The sequence below is a fragment of the Bombina bombina genome, chromosome 7, assembly GCF_027579735.1.
Source record: "Bombina bombina isolate aBomBom1 chromosome 7, aBomBom1.pri, whole genome shotgun sequence".
Lineage (NCBI taxonomy): Eukaryota > Metazoa > Chordata > Amphibia > Anura > Bombinatoridae > Bombina > Bombina bombina.
In genome coordinates, this window is record NC_069505.1 from 544,378,762 (window position 1) to 544,400,864 (window position 22,103).

Consider the following 22,103-nt stretch of genomic DNA (forward strand, 5'->3'; position numbering starts at 1 on the left):
TCATAGGCTAAACGTATTATGCTACGAAGCCAGAAAGAGAGAGAGGTAGCAGAAGCCTTTTGACCTCTCCTCTGTCCAGAATAAACGACAAACAGGGAAGAAGTTTGGCGAAAATCTTTAGTTGCCTGTAAATAAAATTTCAGGGCACGGACTACGTCCAGATTGTGTAGAAGTCGTTCCTTCTTTGAAGAAGGGTTAGGGCACAATGATGGAACAACAATCTCTTGATTGATATTCCTGTTAGTGACTACCTTAGGTAAGAACCCAGGTTTAGTACGCAGAACTACCTTGTCTGAATGAAAAATCAGATAAGGAGAATCACAATGTAAGGCCGATAACTCGGAGACTCTTCGAGCCGAGGAAATAGCCATTAAAAACAGAACTTTCCAAGATAACAGCTTGATATCAATGGAATGAAGGGGTTCAAACGGAACACCCTGTAAAACGTTAAGAACTAAGTTTAAGCTCCACGGCGGAGCAACAGTCTTAAACACAGGCTTAATCCTGGCCAAAGCCTGACAAAAAGCCTGAACGTCTGGAACTTCTGACAGACGTTTGTGTAAAAGGATGGACAGAGCTGAGATCTGTCCCTTTAAAGAACTAGCAGATAAACCCTTTTCTAAACCTTCTTGTAGAAAAGACAATATCCTAGGAATCCTAACCTTACTCCATGAGTAACTCTTGGATTCGCACCAATGTAAGTATTTACGCCATATTTTATGGTAAATTTTCCTGGTAACAGGTTTCCTAGCCTGTATTAAGGTATCAATTACTGACTCCGAAAATCCACGCTTTGATAAAATCAAGCGTTCAATCTCCATGCAGTCAGCCTCAGAGAAATTAGATTTTGATGTTTGAAAGGACCCTGAATTAGAAGGTCCTGTCTCAGAGGCAGAGACCAAGGTGGACAGGGTGACATGTCCACTAGATCTGCATACCAGGTCCTGCGTGGCCACGCAGGCGCTATTAGAATTACCGATGCTCTCTCCTGTTTGATCCTGGCAATCAATCGAGGAAGCATCGGGAAGGGTGGAAACACATAAGCCATGTTGAAGGCCCAAGGTGCTGTCAGAGCATCTATCAGAACCGCTCCCGGGTCTCTGGACCTGGACCCGTAACAAGGAAGCTTGGCGTTCTGGCGAGACGCCATGAGATCCAGATCTGGTTTGCCCCAACGCCGAAGTATTTGGGCAAAGACCTCCGGATGAAGTTCCCACTCCCCCGGATGAAAAGTCTGGCGACTTAGAAAATCCGCCTCCCAGTTCTCCACGCCTGGGATGTGGATCGCTGATAGGTGGCAAGAGTGAGACTCTGCCCAGCGAATTATCTTTGAGACTTCCATCATCGCTAGGGAACTCCTTGTCCCTCCTTGATGGTTGATGTAAGCCACAGTCGTGATGTTGTCCGACTGAAACCTGATGAACCTCAGAGTTGCTAGGTGAGGCCAAGCTAGAAGGGCATTGAAAACTGCTCTTAATTCCAGAATGTTTATGGGAAGGAGACTCTCCTCCTGAGTCCATGATCCCTGAGTCTTCAGGGAATTCCAGACAGCGCCCCAACCTAGCAGGCTGGCGTCTGTTGTTACAATCGTCCAATCTGGTCTGCTGAAGGGCATCCCCTTGGACAGATGTGGCCGAGAGAGCCACCATAGAAGAGAATTTCTGGTCTCTTGATCCAGATTCAGCATAGGGGATAAATCTGAGTAATCCCCATTCCACTGACTTAGCATGCACAATTGCAGTGGTCTGAGATGCAGGCGTGCAAAGGGAACTATGTCCATTGCCGCTACCATTAAGCCGATTACCTCCATGCATTGAGCCACTGACGGGTGTGGAATGGAATGAAGGACCCGGCAAGCATTTAGGAGTTTTGTTAACCTGTCCTCTGTCAGGTAAATTTTCATTTCTACCGAATCTATAAGAGTCCCTAAGAAGGGAACTCTTGTGAGTGGCAATAGAGAACTCTTTTCTTCGTTCACCTTCCACCCATGTGACCTTAGAAATGCCAGTACTAACTCTGTATGAGACTTGGCAGCTTGGAAACTTGACGCTTGTATCAGAATGTCGTCTAGGTACGGAGCTACCGATATTCCTCGCGGTCTTAGTACCGCCAGAAGAGAACCCAGAACCTTTGTAAAGATTCTTGGAGCAGTAGCTAACCCGAAGGGAAGAGCTACAAACTGGTAATGCCTGTCTAGGAAGGCAAACCTTAGGTACCGGTAATGATCTTTGTGAATCGGTATGTGAAGGTAGGCATCCTTTAAATCCACTGTGGTCATGTACTGACCCTTTTGGATCATGGGTAAGATTGTCCGAATAGTTTCCATTTTGAACGATGGAACTCTTAGGAATTTGTTTAGGATCTTTAAATCCAAGATTGGTCTGAAGGTTCCTTCTTTCTTGGGAACCACAAACAGATTTGAGTAAAACCCTTGTCCGTGTTCCGACCGCGGAACCGGGTGGATCACTCCCATTAGTAAAAGATCTTGTACACAGCGTAGAAACGCCTCTTTCTTTATCTGGTTTGTTGACAACCTTGAAAGATGAAATCTCCCTTTTGGAGGAGAAGCTTTGAAGTCCAGAAGATATCCCTGAGATATGATCTCTAACGCCCAGGGATCCTGGACATATCTTGCCCAAGCCTGGGCGAAGAGAGAAAGTCTGCCCCCCACTAGATCCGCTTTCGGATTGGGGGCCCTCACTTCATGCTGTCTTAGTGGCAGCAGCAGGTTTTCTGGCCTGCTTGCCCTTGTTCCAGGTCTGGTTAGGTTTCCAGCCCTGTCTGTAGCGAGCAACAGTTCCTTCCTGTTTTGGAGCGGAGGAAGTTGATGCTGTTCCTGCCTTGAAGTTACGAAAGGCACGAAAATTAGACTGTCTAGCCCTTGGTTTGGCTCTGTCTTGAGGCAGGGCATGGCCCTTACCTCCAGTAATGTCAGCGATAATTTCTTTCAAACCGGGCCCGAATAATGTCTGCCCCTTGAAAGGTATGTTAAGCAATTTAGATTTAGAAGTCACATCAGCTGACCAGGATTTAAGCCACAGCGCTCTGCGCGCCTGAATGGCGAATCCGGAGTTCTTAGCCGTAAGCTTAGTTAAATGTACTACGGCATCAGAAATAAATGAATTAGCTAGCTTAAGGACTCTAAGCTTGTCTGTAATTTCATCCAACGTAGCTGAGCTAATGGTCTCTTCCATAGACTCAAACCAGAATGCCGCCGCAGCCGTGACAGGCGCAATGCATGCAAGGGGTTGCAATATAAAACCTTGTTGAACAAACATTTTCTTAAGGTAACCCTCTAACTTTTTATCCATTGGATCTGAAAAAGCACAGCTATCCTCCACCGGGATAGTGGTACGCTTAGCTAAAGTAGAAACTGCTCCCTCCACCTTAGGGACCGTCTGCCATAAGTCCCGTGTGGTGGCGTCTATTGGAAACATTTTTCTAAATATAGGAGGGGGTGAGAAAGGCACACCGGGTCTATCCCACTCCTTGTTAACAATTTCTGTAAGTCTTTTAGGTATAGGAAAAACGTCAGTACACGTCGGTACCGCAAAATATTTATCCAGCCTACATATTTTCTCTGGGATTGCAACCGTGTTACAATCATTCCGGGCCGCTAATACCTCCCCTAGTAACACACGGAGGTTCTCAAGCTTAAATTTAAAATTTGAAATGTCTGAATCCAGTTTATTTGGATCAGATCCGTCACCCACAGAATGAAGCTCTCCGTCTTCATGTTCTGCAAATTGTGACGCAGTATCAGACATGGCCCTAGTATTATCAGCGCACTCTGTTCTCACCCCAGAGTGGTCGCGTTTACCCCTAAGTTCTGGCAATTTAGATAAAACTTCAGTCATAACATTAGCCATGTCTTGCAAAGTGATTTGTAAGGGCCGCCCTGATGTACTTGGCGCCACAATATCACGCACCTCCTGAGCGGGAGATGCAGGTACTGACACGTGAGGAGAGTTAGTCGGCATAACTTTCCCCTCGTCTGGTGAAATTTTCATGACATGTACAGATTGGCTTTTACTTAAAGTAGCATCAATGCAATTAGTACACAAATTTCTATTGGGCTCCACATTGGCCTTTGAACATACTGCACAAAGAGATTCCTCTGTGTCAGACATGTTTAAACAAACTAGCAATTAGACTAGCAAGCTTGGAAAATACTTTTCAAATAAATTTGCAAGCAATATAAAAAACGTTACTGTGCCTTTAAGAAGCACACAAAACTGTCACAGTTGTAATAACAATGAACCGGATTAGTTATAGTAACCAAATTTTCACATTAAATGCATTAATTTAGCAAAGGATTGCACCCACTAGCAAATGGATGATTAACCCCTTAATATCAAAAAACGGATAACAAATAAAAATATATACGTTTTTATCACAGTCAAAGCACAGTCTCACAGGTCTGCTGTGAGTGATTACCTCCCTCAAAACTAGTTTTGGAGACCCCTGAGCTCTATAGAGACGTCCTGGATCGTGCAGGGAAAACAAGGAAGGCTTGTGACTGAATTTCTACTGCGCAGTAAAGCGCCAAAATAGACCCCTCCCACTCATAACACAACAGTGGGGAAGCTCAGTAAACTGATTTTATTCAAAACAAACGATAGCCATGTGGAAAAAATAATGCCCATAAAATTTTTCACCAAGTACCTCAGAGAAAAAACGATTAACATGCCAGTAAACGTTTTAAATATAAATATATGAAATGTTATTAAAAAGCCTGTTGCTAGTCGCTTTTACTGCAGAAAAGGCTATAAGTTATATGTATACAGTATTTTCCCAGTGAAGTGCCATTCCCCAGAAATACTTCAGTGCCAACATACATACATATCAGCCTGATACCAGTTGCTACTACTGCATTTAAGGCTGTACTTACATTACATCGGTATTAGCAGTATTTTCTCAGTCAATTCCATTCCTTAGAAAATAATATACTGCAACATACCTCTTTGCAGGAGAACCCTGCCCGCTGTCCCCTGTTCTGAAGTTACCTCACTCCTCAGAATGGCCGAGAACAGCAAATGGATCTTAGTTACGTCCGCTAAGATCATACACAACTCAGGTAGATTCTTCTTCTAATGCTGCCTGAGAAAAAACAACACACTCCGGTGCCGTTTAAAATAACAAACTTTTGATTGAAGAAATAAAAACTAAGTTTAATAACCACAGTCCTCTCACACGTCCTATCTATTAGTTAGGTGCAAGAGAATGACTGGGTATGACGTAGAGGGGAGGAGCTATATAGCAGCTCTGCTTGGGTGATCCTCTTGCACTTCCTGTTAGGGAGGAGTTATAATCCCATAAGTAATGGATGACCCGTGGACTGACTACACTTAACAGGAGAAAAATGCATTTGTGATTGGCTGATGGCTGTCACATGATACAGGGGGAGTGGAAATTAGACATAATTTTGAAAGTTGTCAGAAAAAAAATCTACTATTATTTGATGTTCAGACTAAGTGCTATTGCATTGTCTTTTTATCATTCATTTGCTGATTATGCAAATCTAATGTATTTACTGGTCCTTTAATGTTACCTCAAAGAGGCACTAAGCCTAAAACTTTTAAAGCATTGCATCTTCTACTGTGGAATATTTAGATGCAATTTACATGAGATGATCTGAAGTGCCAGTCTTGAACCCTTGTGGGTTCTTCTTGCTGGCACGTGCCACCCACCCCCTTAGGTGCAAAATTGTTACAGACAGTGACACTCCCTTGGTGCCGGATGGCTGCCACTAGTGGGGGGGGGGGAGGGTTAGAGAGCTATTAGGGAGATGGGAGGGTTGAGAAGGGATCCCTACACTGCAGGGGAAAAATATATTTAAAAAGCCATAAACTACACACTGGCAGACTGTCTGCCAGTACCTACAATGGTGGTGAGGAGTGGGGAGGGCTAAGAGAGCTATTTGGGAGGGATCAGGGAGGTGAGAGGATAATCCCTAAATTACAATACTATTTCCCTTACCAGCTAGCTAATTAAAGGGACATGAATCCTAATTTTTTTCTTTCATGATTTAGAAAGAGCATGCAATTTTTAACAACTTTCTATTTTACTTCTATTATCTAATTTGTTTTATTCTCTTGATATTCTGTGCTGAAAAGCATTTGTGTTATGATTTCAGTGAGAAAGTTTGTAAAAAGGTAAACAACTGTTTTTCTATATGGTCGCATTTGATGGTGAAACAGTGGCATGAAATCTACCAAAATTGGCCTTGGGTTTTCTACTTTAAAAAAAAAAAAAATATATATATATATATATATAGCTTTGATAGGTAAACAAAAAAAAAGGAATGCTCTATTTCTGTTTAAATGGAGTGATAGCTAAAATGGTAAATATTCTCCAGTATTTTGAGCAAGTTTTTCTCTGAAATTCCCGCAAGCAAAGGGGCTAAATGAATATAAAATACTATCGTTTTTGACCTCATCGAAATTGATTTCCAAATTCACTTGACTTACTTTTTACTTCACCTTCATCTAAAACAGCATCTAAAGAAGGTGCTGAATTTGATTCATTTTTCGTGTTGTCATCTCCGGAAGAGAGATTTCCTGGGGAAAAAAAGTAAAAAAAATAAAAATGTCACAACACAAATCTTGGAGCAATGGAACCGTGACTTGTTTTAATGCAATAGTTCTATTTATACAATAAAATGTGATCAGGAGAAATTTAATTCCACATTCATCAATTTGCTTTTTCTTGTCCCAGTTGCCTAACTAGTACTCACTATCAAAAATTGTCTTCCTTCAACAGTAACCGTAACCTTCCCCATTTTATGTGTTTCATGCACATAGACAGCTCGTTATTTTTATACTATAGCTCAATAAGCAATAAAATGAAAGCGGGGGTTGCTGATAAGTGAATCTGGGGGAATTGAACAAATAAGAGAAAATTATGGTAATTAGGATTGCATTACTATCTTTCTTGTCTCACCCTATCAGTACTCACTAATGAACAATTGCCAAAGCAATTAAAAAATAGCTAGGGAGGGAGAAAAGGGATATACAGGATTTACAAGTATATTCTTATAAAAAAAAATACTTTATATATATTAACAGAAAGGAAGAAGAAATACAACCTTTTTGCCAAGTATAACACTAACAAAGGCATGACTGTCTAAGGGGCATATGTATCAAGGTCCGACTGGAGCTTGATGCCCCGTGTTTCTGGCGAGCCTGCAGGCTCACCAGAAACAGCAGTTATGAAGCAGTGGTAACAAAGACCGCTGCTCCGTAACCTGTCTGCCTGCTCTGAGCAGGCAGACAGACATCGCCGGAAATCAACCCGATCGAGTACGTGGCCCCTATTGGCCGCGAGTCTGCAGGGGGCGGCGTTGCACCAGCAGCTCTTGTGACCTGCTGGTGCAATGCTGAATACGGCGAGTGTATTGCTCTCTGTATTCAGCGAGGTCTGTCGGACCTGATCCGCACTGTCGGATTAGGTCCGACAGACCTTGATAAATAGAGGCCTAAGTCTCTTGATATCCCTTGTTGAAAAAGAATATGCACATATCCTACACTAGTGGAAGCTATCTGCTGATTGGTGCCTGCACACATTTGTCTCTTGTGATTGGCTAACTAGATGTGTTTAGCTAGCTGCCAGTAGTGCAATGCTGTTTCTTCAGCAAAGGATAACAAGAGAATGAAGCAAATTTGATAATATAAGTAAATTGGAAAGTTGTTTAAAATTGTATGTTCTTTCCAAATCAGTAAAATTATTTTTGGGGTTTTCTGTCCCTTTAAATGCTTTTTCTCCACTTGGGGGTAGATTTATTAACTGTCGGGCGGCATAAGCTGTTGGCATTTATCATTGCACAAGCATTTCTAGTGAAAATCTTATGCAATGCCGCGCCCTGCAAATTCACAGCCAATCAGCCGCTAGCAGGGGGTGTCAATCATCCAGATTGTATCTGATCAGATGATCGCTGTCCGCCACCTCCAAGGAGGCGGACAAGTTAAGGAGCAGCGGTCTTATGACCGCTGCTTCTTAACTTAAGTTTACTGAAGGCTCGCACGGAAACAGCAGTATGCTGCTGAATCAGGCTTCAGGGAATAATACGTCTCCTGGGCACAAACAATCCACTCATGTACATAAAGAAGAAAAAGTATGGGAATTGCGACATTCAAGACAAAAAAAAAAAAGGTAAAGTAGTTCCCTCAATTATAAGATAAAAAAAGACCCCATGACCAAATGATGTGCTCATAAAAACATAAACAACATATACATGTATAAATTATGGGTGAATCAGATCCAGTGAGAAAACAAAGTGGGCAGAGAAATATATCCTGCATTTAGTATATGGTCAAAAAGAATGCTGAACTATAAAAAGAAGTGAACTTTGTTTAAAGGGACAGTAAAGACATAATTAGACATTCATGATTTAGACAGAACATACCATTTTAAAAAACTTTCCAATTTACTTGTATTATTTAATTTGCTTCCTTCTCTTGTTATCCTTTGCTGAAAGGTTTATCTAGGCAAGCTCAGGAACAGCGAAGAACCTAGGTCCTAGCTGCTGATTGGTGGCTACATATACAGTGGATATAAAAAGTCTACACACCCCTGTTAAAATATCAGGTTTCTGTGATGTAAAAAAATGAGACAAAGATAAATCATTTCAGAACTTTTTCCACCTTTAATGTGACCTATAAACTGTACAACTCAATTGAAAAACAAACTGAAATCTTTTAGGTAAAGGGAAATAAAAAATAAAATAATATGGTTGCATAAGTGTGAACACCCTTTTATAACTGGGGATGTAGCTGTGTTCAGAATTAAGCAATCACATTCAAAATTATGTTAAATAGGAGTCAATTGTATGTTCTACCTAAATCATGAATGAAAAATTTGGAGTTTCATGTTCCTTTAACCTAAAAAGGTGATGAGAGGCAATATGGTTTGTCCCACTTAAAATGGAAGTTTTCAATGGTGAGTGCTAATAGGATGAGCCAAGAAAATAGAATCATGATAGAACAGGAACTTAAATTTCTTAATAGATTTTATGTTTTGCAACATGCTATCTACTGTCTACAGCTATTTTTAGGTTGCTCTAAATCCCACAACTTACCAATGTTACAAAATCATGTGGGATCCTACACAAACCTTATAGTGTAGTTATGTATATATCACTGGTGAATCCATATCTTCCATAATGTCCTGCTCATTATCTGTATGTTTTGTGAAGTATATTTTGTGCCAAACTTTGTGCAATGAAGTGGTTTCTCACCTGGGTCACTTCTGCGATGAGAGGTAAGACTTGCATAAATTGTGAAGTCATTTCCATAATCACTGAAAACATAGGGCGCCTCTGCCATATGTGATCTCATGTGCTCAACAAATTCTGAGATTTGAAAAAATTCTCTTCCACATTCAGAACACGTATAGGGTTCCTCTGCAGTATGTAATCTCATGTGCAGAACGAGATGTGAGTTTGAACTAAAACTTTTAGAGCATACAAAGCACACAAATGGTCGCATATTACAATGTATCTTTTTATGAACTCTTAGAGATGAACGGTTTTTATAGCATTTACCACATTCCTTGCAAACAAAAGACTCCTCAGGGGAGTGTATCGGTTTGTGACCTAAGTGAGAACCAGCCAATGGCTGATCTCCTGTGTGAATCAAACTGTGGTTAGCAAAAGCTAAGCGGCAATGAAAGGCTTTGCCGCATATGGTACAAGTAAATTCTCCAGTCTGGATTTTATTGTGATTGTGCAAAGTTGAACGACTAATAAAACCTTTTCCACAATCACTGCACACAAAGGGTCTTTCTCCAGTGTGGGTTCTATGGTGTATAACAAGATGAGAGTTGCATGAAAACGCTTTTCCACATGTACCACATACAAATGGTTTCTCTCCTCTGTGGTTCCTCAGATGATTATTAAAATGTCTCTTGTTATCAAAGCCTTTTCCACATTCACTACAAACATGTTCCTTCTGTTCCGCTAAAATATTTTTATCATTGTTGATACCAACTTCATGAGGGTTGGATTCACAGCGCTTCTCCTGTAAGTGATTTAGGTCTTCTATCTGGTTTACTATAAGATTGTTTGTTTCATATTCAAATTGACTTAATGAACTATACGTACTCAGTTTAAAGGGATCTTGTTTATGACTTTCTCCACTTTGAAAGAAACTGTCATTTGTTGGACGAGCCACATACTTGGCTTCAGGTTCTTCTGCTCTGGCCACAAATGTTTCTGAACAAGAAGAATTAAAAAATATGTTTAAGGGACATGGTCGATTTAATTTTCGTGGCTTGCAAAATTATTTAATTTAGTTTCTCTATTAAATAGACAAAGTAAATTAATTAATAGACACATTTTGTATTCATTTGTTAATTTGATTAGGTTAAAGTGACGGTAAATACTAGCCTTTGTGAAATGCTAGGATTTACCAGTGCAACAAATAAAGGGGACTTTCAGTCCTGAAGTATAAAGTTCCTTTATTTGTCTGCAGCGTTCGCCGCTCTGAGCGCTTCTGGCCACCCACAGCAGAACGCTATTTTTTCAATGAGGTGACGTTTCCACCTCTTAGCCAATAGGCGTGCGGCCCAACTGGCATTATGTCGAATAGCTAGCACGCTATTGGCTAAGATCACCTCACTGAAAAAACAAAATTTATGCTTACCTGATAAATTTCTTTCTTTCTGGACATGGAGAGTCCAAGACGTCATTCCAATTACTAGTGGGATATTCAACTCCTGGCCAGCAGGAGGAGGCAAAGAGCACCCCAGCAAAGCTGTTAAGTGTAACTTCGTTTACCCATAATCCCCAGTCATTCAGCCAAAGGAAAATGGAAGAAGAAGAAACACAAGGGTGAAAAGGTGGCTGAGGTTAACTCAAAAAAACTGCTGAATTATAATTAAAAAGAGGGCGGGGTCGTGGACTCTCCTTGTCCGGAAAGAAATAAATTTATCAGGTAAGCATAAATTTTGTTTTCTTTCCTATGACATGGAGAGTCCACAACGTCATTCCAATTACTAGTGGGAACCAATACCCGAGCTAGAGGACACGGAATAAACATGGTGGGGGGGAAAAGGCAGGAGAACCTAAACAGAAGGCACCACCGCTTGAAGAACCTTTCTCCCAAAAGAAGCCTCGGCCGAGGCAAAAGTATCAAATTTGTAGAATTTGGAAAAAGTATGCAGAGAGGACCATGTTGCCGCCTTGCAACTCTGTTTCACAGAAGCTTCATTTTTGAAAGTCCAAGAAGAGGAGATAGCCCTAGTGAAATGAGCTGTAATTCTCTCAGGAGGCTGCTGTCCAGCGGTCTCATAAGCCAAACAAATCAAACTTCTCAACCAGAGGTACCGAGTAGTAGGAGTGGCCTTCTGACCCTTACGCTTTCCAGAGAAAACAACAAACAGGGCAGAAGATTGCCGAAAATCTTTAGTAGCTTGTAAGTAAAATTTTAGAGCCCATACAACATCCAAGTTATGCAAAAGACATTCCTTATGAGAAGGATTAGGACAAATAGAAGGAACAACAATTTCCTGATTAATGTTTAGATCCGAAAACAACCTTAGGTCGAAAACCCAATTTAGTACGAAAGACTGCCTTATCAGCATGAAAAATAAGGTACGGGGAATCACACTGCAGAGCTGAAAGCTCAGACACTCTGCAAGCGGAAGAAATAGCAACAAGAAACAAAACCTTCCAAGATAACAATTTGACTCAAACGGAGCCCGCTATAAAACTTTAAGAACTAGATTAAGGCTCCACGGGGGAGCAACAGGTATAAACACAGGCTTGATTCTAACCAGGGCCTGAACAAAGGCTTGAACATCTGGTAAGTCTGGCAGACATTTGTGCAAAAGGATAGATAATGCAGAAATCTGACCCTTTAGAGTACTGACTGATAGACCCTTCTCCAGGCCATCCTGAAGAAAAGACAAAATCCGGGGAATCCTCACCCGCCTCCAGGAGAACCCCTTAGATTCGCACCAATAAAGATATTTACGCCATATCTCATGGTAAATCTTGCGAGTAACAGGTTTACGAGCCTGAAGCATAGTTTCAATGACCGCTTCAGAAAAACCAAGTCTAGACAGGACTAGGCATTCAATCTCCATGCAGTCAACTTTAGAAAATCTAGGTTTGGATGGAGAAAAGGACCCTGAATTAGAAGATCCTTCCTCTGAGGTAACCTCCAAGGAGGTAGAGATGATATCCTTACCAGATTCGCGAACCAGATTCTGCGAGGCCATGCAGGAGCTATTAGGATCACCTATGCTCTCTCCTGTTTGATACAAGCAATGACTTGTGGAAGGAGAGCAAACGGAGGAAACAGATATGCCAGAGAAAACCTCCAAGGAACCGCTAGAGCATCTATCAGAACGACCTGAGGATCTCTTGACCTCGAACCGTACTTTGGAACCTTGGCATTTGGCGCAACGCCATCAGATCCAACTCTGGAACCCCCCACCTGAGGGATATCTGAGAGAACACTTCCGGATTGAGAGCCCACTCCCCAGGATGAAAGGTCTGTCTGCTCAGAAAATCTGCCTCACAGTTGTTTTGGAATGTGGATGGTAGATAGAAGACAATAGTGGGCTTCTGCCTACTGCATAATGCGAGTCACCTCCTTTATGGCTAAGGAACTCAGAGTTCCTCCTTGGTGGTTGATGTAAGCCACTGAGGTGATGTTGTTCGACTGGAATCTGATAAACCGGACTTAAGACAGTTGAGGCCACACTGATAGGGCATTGAAGATAGCTCTCAACTCCAAGATGTTTATGGGAAGAGAGGACTCTTCCCGAGACCACAGGCCCTGAGCCTTCAGAGAACCCAAACAGCTCCCCAGCCTGATAGGCTGGCGTCCGTAGTCATAATCTCCCAGGAAGGTCTCAGAAAGCAAGTGCCCGAGACAGATGTTCCTGTGACATCCACCACGAGAGAGAGTCTCTTGTTAGAGGGTCCAGATTTATTCTCTGTGATAAATCCGAATGGTCTCCGTTCCATTGACCGAGCATACAAAGTTGCAGTGGTCGCAGATGGAACTGAGCAAAAGGAATGATGTCCATGGATGCCACCATCAGACCAATCACCTCCATGCATTGAGCCACTGATGGACGAACTGCAGGAAGCAAGAAGTTTGGATTTTCTGACCTCCATCAGCAAAATTTTCATGGACAGGGAATCTATTATTGTTCCCACCCCTGGGAACGTAGAAAAGACAACAGCATCTCTGTATGAGATTGGGCTAGTTGAAAAGTTGACGCCTGAACCAGAATGTCGTCTAGATAAGGCGCCACAGCAATTCCCTGGGATCTGATTACTGCCAATAACGCTCCCAGAACCTTTGTGAATATTCTGGGAGCCGTGGCCAGACCAAACGGAAGGGCAACAAACTGGAAATGCTTGTCCAGAAAAGCAAATCTGAGAAACTGGTGATGATCCCTGTGAATGGGAACATGTAGGTACGTGTCCTTCAGGTCTATGGTCGTCATCAACTGACCCTCCTGGGCCAATAGAACCCTGAGGAATTTGTTGAGACACTTGAGATCTAGGATGGGACAAAACATTCCTTCCTTTTTGGGAACCACAAATAAATTTGAATAGAATCCTAGACCTTCTTCTCTTAGAGGAACTGGTACAATGACACCCAGGGAGGATAGGTCCTTTACGCAAATTAAGAAGGCCTCCTTCTTTACCTGGTTTGAGGATAATCTTGACCACAGAAATCTGCCCTTTGGAGGGCAAGACTTGAATCCTATCCTGTAACCCAGGGATACTATGCCCACAGCCCATGGATCTGGGACATCGTGTATCCAAGCCTGTCGAAAAAGAGAAAGCCTGCCCACCACCTGATCAAAACTTCAACCGGGGGCAGACCCTTCATGCTGATTTAGAGTCAGCGGTGGGCTTTTTGTTTTGTTTTCCCTTATTCCAGGGCTGACTGTATTTCCAAGTGGACCTGGATTGGTCAGGCTTGGAAGAGGAAGATGAGGACTTCTGTCCCTTAAATTTGCGAAAGGAACGAAAATTAGAAGACTGTTGACCCCTAGGTCTATTCTTCTTGTCCTGAGAAAGGAAAGATCCCTTTCCACCCGTAATCTCAGAAATAATATCTGATAGACCAGGTCCAAACAGAGTCTTACCCTTATAGGGTAAAGCCAAGAGCTTGGCCTTTGAAGAAACAGCAGCAGACACACGGCTAGATTTAGAGTTCTGCGGCCAAAGGGCTGCGTTATCTACGCGTGCTTTTTTTCCCCCGCACCTTTTAAATACCGCTGGTATTTAGAGTTCACAGAATGGCTGCGTTAGGCTCCAAAAAGGGAGCACAGAGGCATATTTACCGCCACTGCAACTCTCAATACCAGCGGTGCTTACGGACGCGGCCAGCTTCAAAAACGTGCTCGTGCACGATTCCCCCATAGGAAACAATGGGGCAGTTTGAGCTGAAAAAAACCTAACACCTGCAAAAAAGCAGCGTTCAGCTCCTAACGCAGCCCCATTGTTTCCTATGGGGAAACACTTCCTAAGTCTGCACCTAACACCCTAACATGTACCCCGAGTCTAAACACCCCTAGCCTTACACTTATTAACCCCTAATCTGCCGCCCCCGCTATCACTGACACCTGCATATTTTTTTTAACCCCTAATCTGCCGCTCCGTACACCGCCGCAACCTACGTTATCCCTATGTACCCCTAATCTGCTGCCCCTAACACCGCCGACCCCTATATTATATTTATTAACCCATAATCTGCCGCCCCCAATGTCGCCGCCACCTACCTACAATTATTAACCCCTAATCTGCCGACCGGACCTCACCGCTACTATAATAAAGTTATTAACCCCTAATCCGCCTCACTCCCGCCTCAAAAACCCTATAATAAATAGTATTAACCCCTAATCTGCCCTCCCTAACATCGCCGACACCTAACTTCAAGTATTAACCCCTAATCTGCCGACCGGACCTCGTCGCTACTCTAATAAATGTATTAACCCCTAAAGCTAAGTCTAACCCTAACCCTAACACCCCCCTAAGTTAAATTTAATTTTTATCTAACGAAATAAAATAAATCTTATTAAATAAATTATTCCTATTTAAAGCTAAATACTTACCTGTAAAATAAACCCTAATATAGCTACAATATAAATAATAATTATATTGTAGCTATTTTAGGATTTATATTTATTTTACAGGCAACTTTGTATTTATTTTAACTAGGTACAATAGCTATTAAATAGTTAATAACTATTTAATAGCTACCTAGTTAAAATAATTACAAAATTACCTGTAAAATAAATCCTAACCTAAGTTACAATTAAACCTAACACTACACTAGCAATAAATTAATTACATACAAATACCTACAAATAAATACAATTAAATAAACTAACTAAAGTACAAAAAATAAAAAAAAGAACTAAGTTACAAAAAATAAAAAAATAATTTACAAACATTATAAAAATATTAGAACAATTTTAAGATAATTACACCTACTCTAAGCCCCCTAATAAAATAACAAAGCCCCCCAAAATAAAAAAATGCCCTACCCTATTCTAAAATACAAATAGAAAAGCTCTTTTACCTTACCAGCCCTTAAAAGGGCCTTTTGCGGGGCATGCCCCAAAGAAATCTGCTCTTTTGCCTGTAAAAAAAACATACAATACCCCCCACCCCAACATTACAACCCACCACCCACATACCTCTAATCTAACCCAAACCCCCCTTAAATAAACCTATCACTAAGCCCCTGAAGATCTCCCTACCTTATCTTCACCACGCCGGGTATCACCGATCCGTCCAGAAGAGGCTCCGAAGTCTTCATCCAAGCCCAAGCGGGGGCTGAAGAGGTCCATCATCGGGCTGAAGAGGTCCATCATCCGGCTGAAGTCTTGATCCAAGCGGGGGCTGAAGAGATCCATCATCCGGCTGAAGTCTTGATCCAAGCGGGGGCTGAAGAGATCCATCATCCGGCTGAAGTCTTGATCCAAGCGGGTGCTGAAGAGATCCATCATCCGGCTGAAGTCTTCTATCAAGCGGCATCTTCAATCTTCTTTCTTCCGGATCCATCTTCATCCCGCCGACGCGGAACATCCATCCTGGCCAACGACTTCCCGACGAATGACGGTTCCTTTAAGGGACGTCATCCAAGATGGCGTCCCTCGAATTCCGATTGGCTGATAGGATTCTATCAGCCAATCGGAATTAAGGTAGGAAAATTCTGATTGGCTGATGGAATCAGCCAATCAGATTCAAGTTCAATCCGATTGGCTGATTGGCTGATTCCGATTGGCTGATAGAATCCTATCAGCCAATCGGAATTCGAGGGACGCCATCTTGGATGACGTCCCTTAAAGGAACCGTCATTCGTCGGGAAGTCGTCGGCCAGGATGGATGTTCCGCGTCGGCGGGATGAAGATGGATCCGGAAGAAAGAAGATTGAAGATGCCGCTTGATAGAAGACTTCAGCCGGATGATGGATCTCTTCAGCCCCCGCTTGGATCAAGACTTCAGCCGGATGATGGATCTCTTCAGCCCCCGCTTGGATCAAGACTTCAGCCGGATGATGGACCTCTTCAGCCCGATGATGGACCTCTTCAGGATGAAGACTTCGGAGCCTCTTCTGGATGGATCGGTGATACCCGGCGTGGTGAAGATAAGGTAGGGAGATCTTCAGGGGCTTAGTGTAAGGTTTATTTAAGGGGGGTTTGGGTTAGATTAGGGGTATGTGGGTGGTGGGTTGTAATGTTGGGGGGGGGTATTGTATGGGGTTTTTTACAGGCAAAAGAGCAGAATTCTTTGGGGCATGCCCCGCAAAAGGCCCTTTTAAGGGCTGGTAAGGTAAAAGAGCTTTTCTATTTGTATTTTAGAATAGGGTAGGGCATTTTTTTATTTTGGGGGGCTTTGTTATTTTATTAGGGGGCTTAGAGTAGGTGTAATTAGCTTAAAATTGTTGTAATATTTTTATAATGTTTGTAAATTATTTTTTTATTTTTTGTAACTTAGTTCTTTTTTTATTTTTTGTACTTTAGTTAGTTTATTTAATTGTATTTATTTGTAGGTATTTGTATTTAATTAATTTATTGATAGTGTAGTGTTAGGTTTAATTGTAGATAATTGTAGGTAGTTTATTTAATTAATTTATTGATAGTGTAGTGTTAGGTTTAATTGTAACTTAGGTTAGGATTTATTTTACAGGTAATTTTGTAATTATTTTAACTAGGTAACTATTAAATAGTTATTAACTATTTAATAGCTATTGTACCTGGTTAAAATAAATACAAGGTTGCCTGTAAAATAAATATTAATCCTAAAATAGCTACAATATAATTATAATTTATATTGTAGCTATATTAGGGTTTATTTTACAGGTAAGTATTTAACTTTAAATAGGAATAATTTATTTAATAAGATTTATTTTATTTCGTTAGATAAAAATTATATTTAACTTAGGGGGGTGTTAGGGTTAGGGTTAGACTTAGCTTTAGGGGTTAATACATTTATTAGAGTAGCGGCGAGGTCCGGTCGGCAGATTAGGGGTTAATACTTGAAGTTAGGTGTCGGCGATGTTAGTTAGGGCAGATTAGGGGTTAATACTATTTATTATAGGGTTTGCGAGGCGGGATTGAGGCGGTTTAGGGGTTAATACATTTATTATAGTGGCGGCGAGGTCCGGTCGGCAGATTAGGGGTTAATAAGTGTAGGTAAGGTAGCGGCGATGTTGGGGGGGGCAGATTAGGGGTTAATAAATATAATATAGGGGTCGGCGATGTTAGGGGCAGCAGATTAGGGGTACATAGGGATAATGTAGGTTGCGGCGGTGTGCGGTCGGCAGATTAGGGGTTAAAAAAATGTAAGAGTGGCGGCGATGTGGGGGGACCTCGGTTTAGGGGTACATAGGTAGTTTATGGGTGTTAGTGTACTTTAGAGCACAGTAGTTAAGAGCTTTATGAACCGGCGTTAGCCCAGAAAGCTCTTAACTCCTGGCTTTTCTCTGCGGCTGGAGTCTTGTCGTTAGATTTCTAACGCTCACTTCAGCCAAGACTCTAAATACCGGCGTTAGAAAGATCCCATTGAAAAGATAGGATACGCAAATGGCGTAAGGGGATCTGCGGTATGGAAAAGTCGCGGCTGGAAAGTGAGCGTTAGACCCTTACCTACACGACTCTAAATACCAGCGGTAGGACAAAACCAGCGTTAGGGCCCCCTAACGCTGGTTTTGACGGCTAACGCAGAACTCTAAATCTAGGCGTAAGATTTTAACCACAGAGCTTGGCGAGCTAGTACAGTGAAGCTAGACATCTTAGCTCCCAGTTTAATTATCTGCATGTTTGCATCACAGATAAAAGTATTGGCCAGTTTAAGGGCATTGACCCTATCTTGGATCCCCTCTACCATAGTTTCCTCTGAAATAAGATCGGACAAAGGCATCACACCAATAAGATGCTGCAACTGTGGCAATACTCGCTGCAGGTTGCCACTGTAATCCTTGATGTATGTACATCTTATTTAATTAAGCCTTTAGCTTCTTATCCATTGGATCCTTAAAAGAGCAACTATCCTCTATAGGAATAGTAGTTCTCTTGGCAAGAGTAGAAATTGCTCCTTCTACTTTAGGAACAGTGCGCCATTAGTCATGAAAAGAGTCAGTAACAGGAAACATCTTCTTAAAAAAAGGGGAAGGGGAAAAAAGAACCCCTGGCTTATCCCATTCCTGAGCAATAATTTCAGACATCTTCCTTGGGGCAGGAAAAACCTCCTCAGAAGATGGGGTATCATAAACTCTATCCAATTTAGAAGACTTTGTGGAGTTTACAGCAACCGAAGGTTCAGAGTTGTCTAAATTAGCTAGAACCTCTTTCAGTAGTAACCAGAGGTGTTCAAGCTTAAATCTAAATATAACCTCTTCAGATTCTGAAGATTTTTCTGCTAAAGTGTCAGAGTCTGAGATCTCATCTTCAGAAGCTACTGAAGTATTCTCCTCATCAGACATCTGTAAAATATTGGTTAATGCAGACCTAGAGTCAGAAGTCTTACTATCAGGCAGATGTTTAGATTTTCTCTTACGCTTACCTGATGAAGGGAAAGCTGACAAAGCCGCTGTTACTGCAGAAGAAATATGAGCGACAAAATCCCCAGGTAAATAAACACCCCTAGATGGATGAGAGGACCTAGAAGGCACAATATTAGAAACAAATAAGGCTTGGGACATTTGAGGAGAAAGCTGAGGCATGTCACACATGTCACAGCTAGTGTTTTTGTCCTTAAATTTGAAAGTCTTGGTTAAACAAGAGGAGCACAATTGCATAGGCAGAACAATTTGGGCCTCTAAACAAAGTAAACATTTATCCATAGAGATGGACTGATCCTGTTCTGAGTCCATGGCTATGAGGTAACAAGTCCCACAAGTAATGGCAAAATTAAGGAAATGAAAAATAAAATTAAGCAATTTTAAATTCAAATAATTATCAATGAAAATTAAATATCAAATTTTAATAAAGGACCAGTCAACACATTAGATTTGCATAATCAACAAATGCAAGATAACAAGACGATGCAATAGCATTTAGTCTGAACTTCAAATGAGTAGTAGATTTTTTTATAACAAATTTCAAAGTTATGTATATTTCCACTCCCCTTGTACCATGTGATAGCAATCAGCCAATCACAAATGCATATACGTATAGTCTGTGAATTCTTGCCCATGCTCAGTAGGATCTGGTGACTCAAAAATTGTAAATATAAAAGACTGTGCACATTTTTTTTAATGGAAGTAAATTGGAAAGTTGTTTAAAATCATGAAAATTTAATATAACCTGAGTGTCCCTTAACAATAACCATAGAAGGTAGCTTTTAGAAACAACCTCAGATTGCCTGAGGCTCCTACCACCAAAAGAAATACCCCACTAGTAAGAGGAAAAAACAGACTCCTTGAAGAGATCCTTTCCTCTTAAACGATCCGGGTAGATGATGTTAATAAAGCTGACACGAGAAGAGCTGGATTTTCTCTCCTCTGTAGCAAATGCTTTTTGTGGTTTCAACGGCACCACTCCGCTAAACCGGAAGTGCAGGCGTCACGTGACCGGGGCTAAAATAAACTGCGCAATATTTCTTCTAAGTGAAAAAAATGTGCAAAGTGATAGACTATTCCGTTTAAAACACAAATAAGCCCTTAATAGCCCATAGCCACAGGTTAAATAATAAAAGATATCTTTTACCATTAACCCCTTACATCTGTCTCATACTGAATTAAGTGTGCCAAATATCTTGTCTCCATATGAATCCTTAAAAAAATAAGGATTATTATGTCCCAGAAAAAAGGATCTGAAAAAGAGGGTTAACCTCTTAAGTGCTGCTGTCCTTCTGTACCTAGAAGGCAAAGGCACTTACCTTAGATCCAACTGCATGATAGATGCTGATCCATAGGTGTGGCAGGCACTTCTCTCCCTGTCATGGACCTGTAGGAAAAGAAAGAACATAGTAACTAACTCTGTCTTTCTACAAAGGGGAAGCAAAGTGTTAAAAGAAAAGCAAAGACATCCTCGCCACCTTTTAACTGCTAAAAGCCACCACTACTCTTACTCAAGAGATTGACGTGGAAACAGCTAGACCCCAATCCTTGCTTGCAGGGAAAAGTACCCATAAAAAGATTAAAATCTTCAGACACCAACTTCGCACAACCTCCATTGACAGAGGCAAAGAGAATGACTGGGGATTATGGGTAAGGGAATTTACACTTAACATCTTTTCTAGGATGCTCTTTGCCTACTCCTGCTGGTCAGGAGTTGAATATCCCACTAGTAATTGGAATGACGTTGTGGACTCTCCATGTCATAGGAAAGAAATAGCTTTCTGCCGTGGGCGGCCTAAAGTGCTCAGCGTGAAGAACGCTGCAGATAAATAAAATAACTTTCAGCATGAAGTATTTTATACTTCATGACTGAAAGTCCCCTTTATTTGTTGTGACCGTGAATCCTAGCGTTTTAAAAAATTTGGATTTACCATCACTTTAGGAACAGTAAAGTTAAAATTAAACTTTCATGATTCAGATAAATCACACAATCTTAAACAACTTTCCAATTTACTTCCATTATCTAAATGTACATAATGTTTCTATCTGCACTCTTTCTGAGGCACCAGCTCCTTCTGAGCATGTCCAAGAATTTACGCTATATACGAATATGCATTTTGTAATTGGCTGATGGCTGTCACATGATCCATGGAGATGGAAAATGTAACAAACTTTAATATTTGTCAGACAAAAATCTACTTATTTGAAATCCAAACTAAGTGCTTTTGCATTGTCCTTTTATTATGAATTGTATTGATTGTGCAATTTTACTCTTTAAATAGTCCTTTAAATGCACAACTACAAAATAATAGTAACTGCTCACTATTTTATTGCATTTCATCCTGTTCCTGCAGCTATTTTTTAAATCAGTTTTCCTGTTTTAATAGCTTAAAGGTGCCAGACAGATATTGAAGCTCCGCCTCTTCATAATTGGCGCTGCCATCTTGGAGCTCACATATCCTCACAGCCTGTGACAGACGCAGTGTGCATTTACATATAGAGGTTGTAAACTTTTTGACAACTTTATAAAGTGCTTCAGGTTAGGGTGCATGATACAAAGCAGGAGCTGTACATTTTTGCAGCTGCAGCATTGCTATTTATTATCATTGAAAGCTTTTTTAAATATATTTTGTGTATCTGTAAAACCATGTAAAAAATGCACACTAACTCCAAGCAAATGTGGTAAATATTACTGATCTGTGAGTGGGCGCTGCTTCTGTCACAGGCTGTGAGAATACCTGAGCTCCAAGATGGCAGCCCCCAGTATGAGGAGGCGGAGCTTCATTAAGCTTCTTTAAGCAATTAAAACAGGAAAACTGATTTGAAAAGAGCTGCAGGAACAGGATAAAATGTAATAACATAGGGCTAGATTACGCAAGCGCAATAGTTGTGCTCTACTCAGTAATGCCAAAGCACGTAAATGTGCTCTGGTATTACAGGTGCGGAGCAATGTGAATGCGACCTAGCGTTTGCATTGCCGAAAGCCAATCGCTCACAAGAGCGTGCTTCCATAGGCTCCAATGGGTGCCTCGTTTTTATGCCGGCAGCCACAGCAAACCACCTAGC

At 41.3% G+C, this 22,103-nt stretch overlaps 1 protein-coding gene across 1 annotated transcript in view; it reads right to left on the reverse strand.

Annotated features, from left to right (window-relative positions):
• LOC128636524 (zinc finger protein 585B-like) overlaps positions 1–22,103 on the reverse strand; it is a 101,334-nt gene that overhangs the window by 4,316 nt on the left and 74,915 nt on the right. The window contains exons 10-11 of the mRNA XM_053689523.1: positions 9,236–10,210; positions 6,471–6,560 (exon numbers count right to left, since the gene is read on the reverse strand). Of these exons, the coding sequence (XP_053545498.1) occupies positions 6,471–6,560; positions 9,236–10,210 (1,065 nt within the window). The remainder of the gene's footprint in view (positions 1–6,470; positions 6,561–9,235; positions 10,211–22,103) is intronic.